The sequence below is a fragment of the Helobdella robusta genome (genome assembly GCF_000326865.2).
Source record: "Helobdella robusta unplaced genomic scaffold HELROscaffold_75, whole genome shotgun sequence".
NCBI lineage: Eukaryota > Metazoa > Annelida > Clitellata > Rhynchobdellida > Glossiphoniidae > Helobdella > Helobdella robusta.
The window spans coordinates 401,729-413,070 of record NW_008705426.1 but is presented as its reverse complement, the minus strand read 5'-3'; the positions used below and the strand labels follow the sequence as shown (position 1 = coordinate 413,070).

Below are 11,342 nucleotides of genomic sequence, written 5' to 3'. Positions count from 1 at the left end.
TTAATAGACAGGTGGAATTGGATGAAGACCGCCATGACGATATCATGGAAAGATACACGGCGAGTCTATATGGAGGGGATGGTAGGGGGACGGATACGGAACTCACGCAGATGGAGCGACTCTATGCGGAGTCGCATCCCACACTGCACCACTAGCTAGCTTGGGAACAATACGAGTGGCAGGGTAGGGCCCCCAAACCATGGCTGCCACCCGATAGGAAGAAGAGTTTCGAGGTGTTGAACCTCAGCAAAAGGGTTCTGGGCGAGGAGGTGATAGGGTTACTGGGTAGGGGTATGAAATTCATCTTCTCCTACACCCACACCACGTATTTTGATTATAATAATTTTATGAAGAATATCATTAATAGAGAAATAAAAATGAAACATATCAAACCTGAGGATGCTAGCAGGTTCGTCCATAATGACCTATTCATCAACTCCTTCATGGAATTTTGCTACACAAATGAGAAATTATTCAATAACAAATGCACTTTTTTAAAAGCAAACCACACCAGGAATGATATACATACCTTGATGAAGTTGAGAGAGGACAATGAGATCATCATTCGTAAAGCTGATAAGGGAAGCACCATTGTCGTGATGGACCGGGCCGAATACCAAGAGGAGGCCCTGCGCCAACTGAATGACGATCGATACTACAAGAGATTAGACGGAAGCTTGAAGGTAGTTAACATTAATTATATTTCAAACAGATTGAACAAAGCCTACCGTGAGGGAGAGATCTCAGACAACACGTTGAGGAGGTTGCTACCGGATCCTGACTGCGCGCCCAGAAGATTCTACATGCTGCCCAAGATCCACAAGCCTATGAATAAATGGTATAATGCCAGCTGCCCGCCAGGCAGACCGATAGTATCCGATATAGGGTCGGATAGTTGTAAAATAGCTGAATTTATAGATACCAACCTCAGGGGGTGCTGTAGCGATATGACCCATGTCCTGTTGAACTCGCAGCAACTGGTGGACAAACTGAGATTTCGACCGATCGATTGGGAGGACACTTTCATCACAGGGGACATTGCATCGCTGTACACCAACATCGACCTCAAACGAGCGATGGCGGTGGTGAGAAGGGAACTCAAGAAGAGGAAGGCACCCCACCGTCCGGACAACCTGATTCTGGATCTGTTGAATTTTACGCTTTGTAACAGTGATTTTATATTTATGAATACATTTTACTTACAAATAATGGGGGTAGCTATGGGAAGGGCATATGCTCCGACCATAGCGAACCTGTATTTAAGGAATTTCGATGATATTATCACTAACCGTTTCAAGCCTTATTGTTACCACCGTTACTTGGACGATATCTTTCTCTGTGTGAGTAAAGGGTTTGATTATGAGGGTTTTTGTGTGGGGGTGAATGGATTGATGGACAATATTACAGTTGAATGTTGCATGAATGATAAAATTATTAATTATTTGGATATTTCTATTTACAAATTTCTAATTATGAATAGGTTAAGAATACACACCTGTGTCCATTTAAAGGATACGGATAACTTGGCTTTATTACATCATGACTCATGCCACCCTAGGCATGTGATGAGAGGGATTATAAGATCGCAGTTTATTAGATATTTTAGGTTAAGTAGCGAATTTGACTCGTTTTGGTATATGGCACGAATGTTGATGAATGTGTTGATGGATAGGGGATATGGTTATAAGGATATGAAGAAGATACTTAGGGATGTAATTAAGGAATATGACATGTATGAATGGTTCAGGAAATACAATTTTGGATGGAACGGGATGAATGAGGAATTGACTGAGAGGACGAATGATGTTTTGGGTGTCGGGCTGAATAATATTTATGTTGAGGGAAGGGAGAGGGAGATGATCATCCCCATCCCCTTCTCTAATGGGCTGAACACTCTCAAGAGTAAATTAATTGAATTTTTTAAAACGAATAGAAAGAATACGAACGTAAGATGTGTTAACACTAGTAACATACCTTTAGGCCGGTTGTTGTTTCGGGACTGATGATCCCCATGTATATATCGACCTCTAATAACATGGCACGGCGTTGGTTATTTCGTATTTACGAGTGTTTTGACTCTTCTGATGATGATGGCCTTGCTTGTTGTCTATATAACCCACCTATTATTTTCAGGTATTGTATATCTGTAGTTTGTATTTATGTAATTCATGTATTGTTTTTTATGTAACCCACCTATTATTTTCAGGTATTTTCTTCAGTTATGGTATTTAGGTAATTTCATGTATTGTTTTATTGTGTGATCTTCTGGTTTTAACCCGGACCCTGACCTTTTTCACATCATACATGTTTTATCGTATGATTGGCGGCAGTCTGTATGCCTTGGCTTAGTGAATTGGGTATTGTATGTAAGAGTTTGAATAACCCTTGACCGTTTTGTCTGATTATTACGATTTGGTCGGTGTAATATATTTATATATTTTTATATTTTAATATTTTGGTATCTAATATTTTGATATTTGGGTATTTACTATTTCGAGTGTTTAACTGGTAAGGGGTTACCTGCTTGGATGATGTTTGTGGATATATTAGGTTATTTGAGGTCTAATCTGACCGTCTCTGGTTTTCTGTATTGATGAGTTTTTAATATACATGTTGCACATCTTTATTTCGTATGATCATGCTTTCGATGTTTTAGGTGGTGGGGTACATGCGGCTAGGGAATGAGGCCGGTTTAGTGATAGTATGGGGTTTGAGTAACATTTTGACTGTTTATATTTGTTGTATCTTGACTGAATTCCGATATATTGTGGACATATTAACTTTTCTTATACCTTCGATATTTGTAAGATAGGTGGTACGCTTCGGATTGGTATTGCTTGGTTATGCATCTTATTATGTTAGAGTATTATTGTGATTGTTTGATTGTAATTGGGATACGGGTGATCATTGTTTGCATTGTTTGTAAATTTAAAAAATTTTATTGGATCGATAGGAGTCATAGGTTGATGATATAATTGATTGTGTGTATAATTGATCTTGTGCATAAGGTTGAGCATTAGGAAGATACAGACCGTTTGGGATTTTCGAGATTTTCGATATCTCATATAATTTTGGGTAGATTTATTCTTTAGGTTTTTCCGTATGATAGTGGATATAATTTGTAGACTTAATCGGTGTGCGTATATGATAGTAGGTTATGAACATAGTGACCGTTTGAGATTTACGAATATTTTTATATAAATTTGTATTTGGTTATATATTTTTTTTTTGATTTTTTTGGGCGATAGATGGTATAGGTAGAATATATAAGCGATTCTACGTATAACTTGGGATGTTAGGAACATCTTGACCGTTTGGATTTTTCGAAATTTTGGATTTAAAAATTGTTTTACATATTTATTCATTCGATTCTTTGAACGATAGGGGGTATAATTGGAAGATGTATATAGATTTATGTATCACTTGGGGTGTTATGAAGACTTTGACCGTTTGGGATTTTCGAAATTTTGGATTTAAAAATTTTTTACATGTTTATTCATTCGATTTTTTTGAACGATAGGGGTTATAATTGGAAGATGTATATAGATTTATGTATCAATTGGGGTGTTATGAAGACTTTGACCGTTTGGGATTTTTCGAAATTTTGGATTTAAAAAATTTTTTACATGTTTATTCATCCGATTTTTTGAACGATAGGGGGTATAATTGGAAGATGTATATAGATTTATGTATCACTTGGGGTGTTATGAAGACTTTGACCGTTTGGGATTTTCGAAATTAATTTTTTACATGTTTATTCATTTGATTTTTTTGAACGATAGGGGGTATAATTGGAAGATGTATATAGATTTATGTATCGTTTGGGGTGTTATGAAGACTTTGACCGTTTGGGATTTTCGAAATTATTTGATTTAATGTTTGACATGTTATTTTCTGCACGATAGGTGGTACAACGGGAAGATTTAATTGATTGACGTATAAGATGGTATATTGGGAATATATTGACCGGTTTTGATCTAGGAAATAATTTTTATATAATTCTTATAGTTTTCCATAATTTCACGAGGCGCATTTAGATAACCTACATAATTATGCATATATATTTAATCTGACCAACTTACCTTTCCGAATTATTCTAGTTTTTAATTATATATTTTTTATTGGAAACGTCGCGGTTTGAATATTAATATACGGGGGATTCTACGCGACACATAAGGTGACTATAACTAGTGATTTTCGTAATAACATTTATTTTACATTACATTTCATATTTAACGTTAGGTTGTATGGATAAGTTTTCCTTAGCAACGATTCTGTACTATATCTGGTTGCATAATATATTCTCGCTCGTATACATTCTTATTACCATATATTATACTATATCTGTTCTCATAATATATTTTCGTTGGTATAATATTTTTTCGCTTGCATAATATATTCTCGTCGGTAGAATATTTTCTCGCTTGCATAATATATCCTCGCTCGTATACATTCTAATTGCCATATACTGTACTGTATTTGCTCTCATAATATACTCTTACTCGCATACATTGTAGTTGCCCTTATAATGAAAGTATATATTGCTTAGGATATTTCATATATCACATATTTATTGTATGAGATCACGACTCTATATTATACATTTGATGCAGATTGAGAGATATATATAAATATATAATGGACGATGTAGTAATGTTATGCATGTATAGATCATTATATTGATGTTATTATTCGTCGGAGTACCCTATTTTATATTTCAAATTTTATATTTCAAATTTTATATCTTGTATGCCTAACGTTTAATGTTATCCATTGCAATTATGACCCTGCATTTATGTCTGTCTTTAATTTATTTACACGGATGACTTTACACTGTTGATTTTGTATTGATTTATTCTCAACTACACTATGTGATCGATTTTTTCCCAACTACACTATGTGATCAATTTTATTAATTTGTTTCCCTGGTTTTAAACAATAGTTCATTATTATATGTTTGAAGTTTAGTTCCTCTTATATATTTCACTTTATGTTTGTTTGATGTTAAAAAATTTTAGATTTTATATGTTTGTTTGATGTTAAAAAGTTTAGATTTTAATTGTACTAATTACTGGGTTTTCTTAATTTATATAGTGTTGATGACTATTTATTTTGCTTGTGCTTTAAGGTTTTAATGTCTCTATATCAGTTATTTTATGTTATTATATTAGAGACGATAAATTAATATATGTGATTTAATGTTCTTTTATATATATATTTATATATTGTTTATTACACAGTCTGCAGTTCCTGATGATAACTATTGAAACACATGTGTCGACCACGCAGACTGTTTAGATATTATATCAATACGAAATAAAAATTTTACAACACGATCACGAGTTTTATTATCCACACAGTCACAGCCGCGTTAAAATACACTTGATATTTTATCATCACCCTAACGAAGATTGATTAATTATTATCATTAATTTATTAAATGCTGTGCATACCTATGGCAAGTAAATAAAATAATTAAGCATAGAAATAGCCACAATCAAATTAATTTATATAGGCATGAGTATAATTTGGATAATAATAATTAAAAATATCGGTATCATTGAAAATGGATAAAGTCATAAATAAAAAAAATAAATTATAAATTGCTAAAAATAATAGTTCCAGTAAGATTTTGCCTTACACCTACATCTTTTTTTCATTCTTATATTATAATAAATGTTTGTTATCAAATATATCAAGGATTGATTTCTCAATCCATGACTAGATTGAATGACATGACCCTACAGTTCCAGAGGATCCCCATCACCATTAGTCAATAAGGTTTGTAGAAATCACCCCAGGCATACCATCAATGTTTTGTAGCCACCTCTTAATGTAGTGTTAATAAAATGACATTGAGAATAGTTATTTAAAACAATCTTATTAAAGTTATTGAACAGGTATGACAAGATTACTTTCTTAATGTCCTAGTGTGAGGAAGATGTAAGCCATTTGTCCAAAGATAATCATATGCCTTATGCCCATACAAATGCAGTGTCAACGCAAATGATTTTTGATCAGTCATATGTTCTAATTTTTTTAAACTTTTCTTGAAATTTTTCTGTTAATTTATTTGTTACATTAAATACTTGATGTGTATTTCATATAAAAACTTAATTATGCCAATTTAGTTAACTTGTTAAGCATTAATATAAAATTGACTCTACTTGTAATGGGGATTGGTATGATGATGATGATCCCAGTCCTAAGCAGGGATTATTATTCACAATGTCATTATGCCCTTTCTAAGTTTTAATAAAATACATGGAATATTGGTGAATGCATTTTATATTTTTTGTATAGATAAGAATGTCGCAATGTACAATGATGTGAATTGCTTCCTTGTGTAACTGATGACATATAAATATAACTAACTTGAAAACATGGGAATGCTTTCTTCAGCATTACCTTCCTTTCTCCATCATAACCCTTATAATCATTATTACAGAAATGGTCACTGCATATTCTTGCATTTTTTGATGGAAGCCATTTGAAATCATTTATTTCCTGTCTGATGCACTAAATCCAATCGTTTTGCATTTTTACATTTTGAGGAAATCTGAAATTTTATAAACTGTTACAGAAACTTGTGCATTTCTTAAGTATTGCTTTTAATAATAAGTGGGACTGGGTGGGGTATTGTGTGGAAAGAAATGGTCAGTGAAGATGAAAGGGAGGGTATATAAAGCATGTGTGAGAGCAGCGATGGTATATGGTGGTGAAACTTGGGTGTTGAGGAGAGAGGAGGAAAGTGTACTGCAGAGGGCTGAAAGAGCTATGGTGAGGATGATGTGTGGGGTTAAAGTGAAGGATAGGAAGAGTAGTACAGAGCTGATGTCAATGATGGGACTGAATGAGGACATTGTGACATTGATAAGGAGATTGAGATTGCGGTTGTATAGACATGTGTTGAGAAGGGATGAAAGGGTCGGGATTAGGCGAGCGTTGGAGTTTAAGGTTGAAGGAATGGTAGGAAGGGGTCGTCCGCGATTGGGATGGAGAGAGCAGGTGGAGGACAGGGTGAAAGCGGGGTTGCGTGATACTGAGGCGAGTGACAGATGTGGATGGCGTCGAGGGGTATTTCGGTTTCATCATAGGTAGCCAAACGGCAACCCCCGATCTCGGGGAAAATGCCGTCTAAACGTGTGTTGTTGTTGTTGTTGCTTTTAATAATAAAATGGTAATCCATGATAGCATTATAAATTATAATAGTCTATAAAATAAAATATATGTAATTGTAAAACAAAATAGTTCTATTCAATGAGTATAGGGGTATTGTTACATTTATTTTAGTGTGAAGTTAATTTGAAAATAAACCTGTGAAAAGATGCATCAGAAGTTTTCTCATTTCTATTTATTATTAATGCAATTTTTAAATGCAACAGGTAGGCATGTTTGTGTATAGCTACGAAAATGAAAATTTACTTAAAAACTAAATTATTGTATCTGACACGAAAATTAGTACAGAAACAAAAACGAAAGAATAAATGACAATATAAAAATTTAAACATTGATTGAAAGAGTTTATTCTAATTATATGGTGTGGGCAATTCGTTGCGAAATCGTTGGAGGAAATGGTGTCAACAGTAGTTATTTTACTGCATGGTAGTTAATCAGCCTGTATAAAGGTTATATCCAATTCCTATCAAATAAATTTGACAAAATATCATACACAGCCAGAAGTAAATAAAGAAATAGATAGATATATACACGTAGTTATAATACATTTATAATGTTGTATTCACACATTCAAATTGTACAATTGTGTTATGGTATAGTCTCAAATTATTTTGAATTCTCTCAGAAAATTTTAAACGTTTTACTACACTATATATACTAGTTATTTATATCAACAATTTAAAAATTTTATCAATAATTAAAAAAAAATTTCAAATTGATTTCATTGCGATATCGATAATGATTTTTGTGACCTGACTGATTAAAAAGCATCAAAGAAAGTTAAAATAGGATGGAGAATTTGTTATATTGGGATATTCGTTTAAAAAGCGAGCAAAATTTTAATATAAAAGCGCTTATAAATCTATGCATATTGGCTCAGCTTGGCTTGGCTCGGCTTGGAATCGGATGTTAAGCAAGGTGTGGTCTCAAACTATTTTGAATTCTGCCCGAAAAATTTGAACTGCGTGCGTACATATATAGTAATGGCTGCTGTTGTTTTTTATAATGAATTTATAAAATATATAAATATAGCGAGCAAAATATTAACATAAAAGCGCTTTTAAATCTATGCATATTGGCTCAGCTTGGCTTGGCTCGGCTTGGAATCGGATGTTAAGCAAGGTGTGGTCTCAAACTATTTTGAATTCTCCCCGAAAAATTTGAACTGCGTGCGTACATATATAGTAATGGCTACTGTTGTTTTTTATAATGAATTTATAAAATATATAAATATAGCGAGCAAAATATTAACATAGAAGCGCGTATAAATCTATGCATATTGGCTCAGCTTGGCTTGGAATCGGATGTTAAGCAAGGTGTGGTCTCAAACTATTTTGAATTCTCACCGAAAAATTTGAACTGCGTGCGTACATATATAGTAATGGCTACTGTTGTTTTTTTATAATGAATTTATAAAATATATAAATATAGTGAGCAAAATATTAACATAAGAGCGCTTTTAAATCTATGCATATTGGCTCAGCTTGGCTTGGCTCGGCTTGGAATCGGATGTTAAGCAAGGTGTGGTCTCAAACTATTTTGAATTCTCCCAGAAAAAATTGATCTGCGGCGCACAGCACTGATTACTCTTGTTTTTATAATGAATTTGTATGATATATATATATGTGTGTGTGTAAATATTATATATATATATATATATATAACTATAATTCCTGTATACAAACAATTATTAAGATTATATGTTTACATAAAAAGCAATATAGCAGATTCAACCAGCCAATCAGAAAGTTTCGAAGGCGTTCGTACGATGACGTCAATTTAGTACGGTTAGCATTGTTGTTAAGACTGTATAATAGTGTAGTACATACATTAAATAAGGTTTTTACTGATGTGAATGATTGGAATGATGGAAATGTATGGTGGAAACGAGTATAAATAGTGGCTGAGACGACATGAAAATCAGATCAGGCATTCTGCCTCGCTTGAAGCAGTCTGTCTGATCTCATTTTTTTTATTTTTATAATTTATTTATTTTTATTTATTTTATTATATAGAGTTATATAGAGTTTGCATGTCTGTGGCTTGTGTGTTTGTATGTTGTATTTTTTTATATTTTAGGGGGGTTCTTTAGCGGTTGCTCATGCATACATACATACATACATATATCATGTTTGTTTATGTGGTAGTATTTTATGTTCTGTTTTACTCCTTTTTCTCTTTCTTCATGAGTCTTAAGTTAAGTTAATGAAACATAGGTAGGTGAGATTTAAAATTAATTTATTATATAGGTAGGCTAGGGCATAAGGCAATTTAGTTACATAGGTAGGTTAGGGACTTCTATTCTATTACTCTACTTGGTGCTGTGTTTTTTGTTTTGTGTGTTTTTTTGTTTTGTTTCACACCATACATATAACAGGTACGCGGTGGTTCCTGGTTTTAGTGGGTTTTTTATTGATCGAATGGGGTAGTATGCATGGTTATATAGAGTTATATAGAGTTATATAGAGTTCTATAGAGTTATATAGAGTTATATAGAGTTATATAGAGTTATATAGAGTTATATAGAGTTATATAGAGTTATATAGAGTTATATAGAGTTATATAGAGTTATATAGAGTTATATAGAGTTATATAGAGTTATATAGAGTTATATAGAGTTATATAGAGTTATATAGAGTTATATAGAGTTATATAGAGTTATATAGAGTTATATAGAGTTATATAGAGTTATATAGAGTTATATAGAGTTATATAGAGTTATATAGAGTTATATAGAGTTATATAGAGTTATATAGAGTTATATAGAGTTATATAGAGTTATATAGAGTTATATAGAGTTATATAGAGTTATATAGAGTTATATAGAGTTATATAGAGCATAAATCCTATATAGATACCTTTCTTTGAGGTTTTTTCTTTGCCGACCGGTCGGCTTCTTTGCTTTTTTCTATTTTCATTTAAATTAATTAAATAAATAAGATTTTTCCATTTATTTAGGTTCATTCAGGTTCATTCATTCAGGTTGAAGCTTCCAGAGGAGTTCATCGTGGATGATCAGAATGGTTGTGATGTCACCCTACGTTCATTCATTCAGTGGCAAAGAATGCACGCCTGGCTGGGGTTCGTTTTACGGTTTCTTTGCGGTTCTTTTTTTGCCAGTTGGCTGGCTTTTCCGGCTGGCGGGTTTCACCGCGGCTCGTTTTTCTATTTTCTTTTAAATTGATTAAATAAATATGATTTTTTCATTTTATTCATTTCATTCAGGTTGAAGCTTCCAGAGGAGCTCATCATGGAAGATGTCAGGCTACGTTCATTCATTCAGTGGCAAAGAATACACGCCTGGCTGGGATACGTTTTATTCTTTTTTCTCTGTTTTTCTTTGTAATTTAACATTAAGTAAGAATGCTCACACGCACACACACACACACACACACAATTACATTATGTAGCTATATAGGTAGGTTAGATAGGCATAATTTTAACTGTAGGTAGGATAGATAAGAAGCATCCAACACTAATGTAGTTGAATAGGTAGGCAGCATAAGTTTATCGCTTCTATTTTTTCTTGCATCCGCATTACACGCATCAGCGTATTACATACACACACAAATACATACATAAACACATATGTTAGTATTTGAGCGTAATTTTATTTTCATTACACATTCTAATTTATTATTACTAAGGTTGAGAGTAATTTAATTTCATAGGTAGTTAAGGGCAATAATGTAATTCTAGGAAAAATCTTGTAATGTAAATTAAAACGCTGTAAGTGTATCGATAGGTAGGCTATTATAAGTTTTATATTATTATTATTATGTTGGAGCCCAAGGCATTACGTAGGTGGTGGGGTGGGCGCCGATTGGCTAAATGAATTGGGCTCTTGAGTTATGTAATTTTAGGTAAGCTAGGACCGTAATGTAATGAATAGGTAAGTTAAGGCTACGTTGTAACACATACTCATTAATGGATATAGGGTTTAAGTTTTATATTATTATTACTAAGTTGGAGCCCAAGGCATTACGTAGGTGGTGGGGTGGGTGCCGATTGGCTAAATGAATTGGGCTCTTGAGTTTTGTAATTTTAGCTAAGCTAGGGCTTAATTGTAATGAATAGGTAAGTTGAGGGTACGATAGCCGATTGACTCTGGATTTCAAAGTCTCTTGTCAGAGGTAAGCCTTGGTGGCCAGTGGTGAACCGGC

The 11,342-nt window shown here is 33.2% G+C and overlaps 1 protein-coding gene across 1 annotated transcript in view; it reads left to right on the top strand.

The window, feature by feature from the left end:
- HELRODRAFT_181757 (hypothetical protein) overlaps positions 1 to 2,812 on the top strand; it is a gene marked incomplete at both ends in the record, with an annotated part of 3,702 nt that extends 890 nt beyond the window's left edge. Inside the window, 3 exons of the mRNA XM_009031540.1 lie at positions 156 to 409; positions 1,748 to 1,946; positions 2,657 to 2,812. Of these exons, the coding sequence (XP_009029788.1) occupies positions 156 to 409; positions 1,748 to 1,946; positions 2,657 to 2,812 (609 nt within the window). The remainder of the gene's footprint in view (positions 1 to 155; positions 410 to 1,747; positions 1,947 to 2,656) is intronic.
- Between the last annotated feature and the right edge of the window lie 8,530 nt (positions 2,813 to 11,342).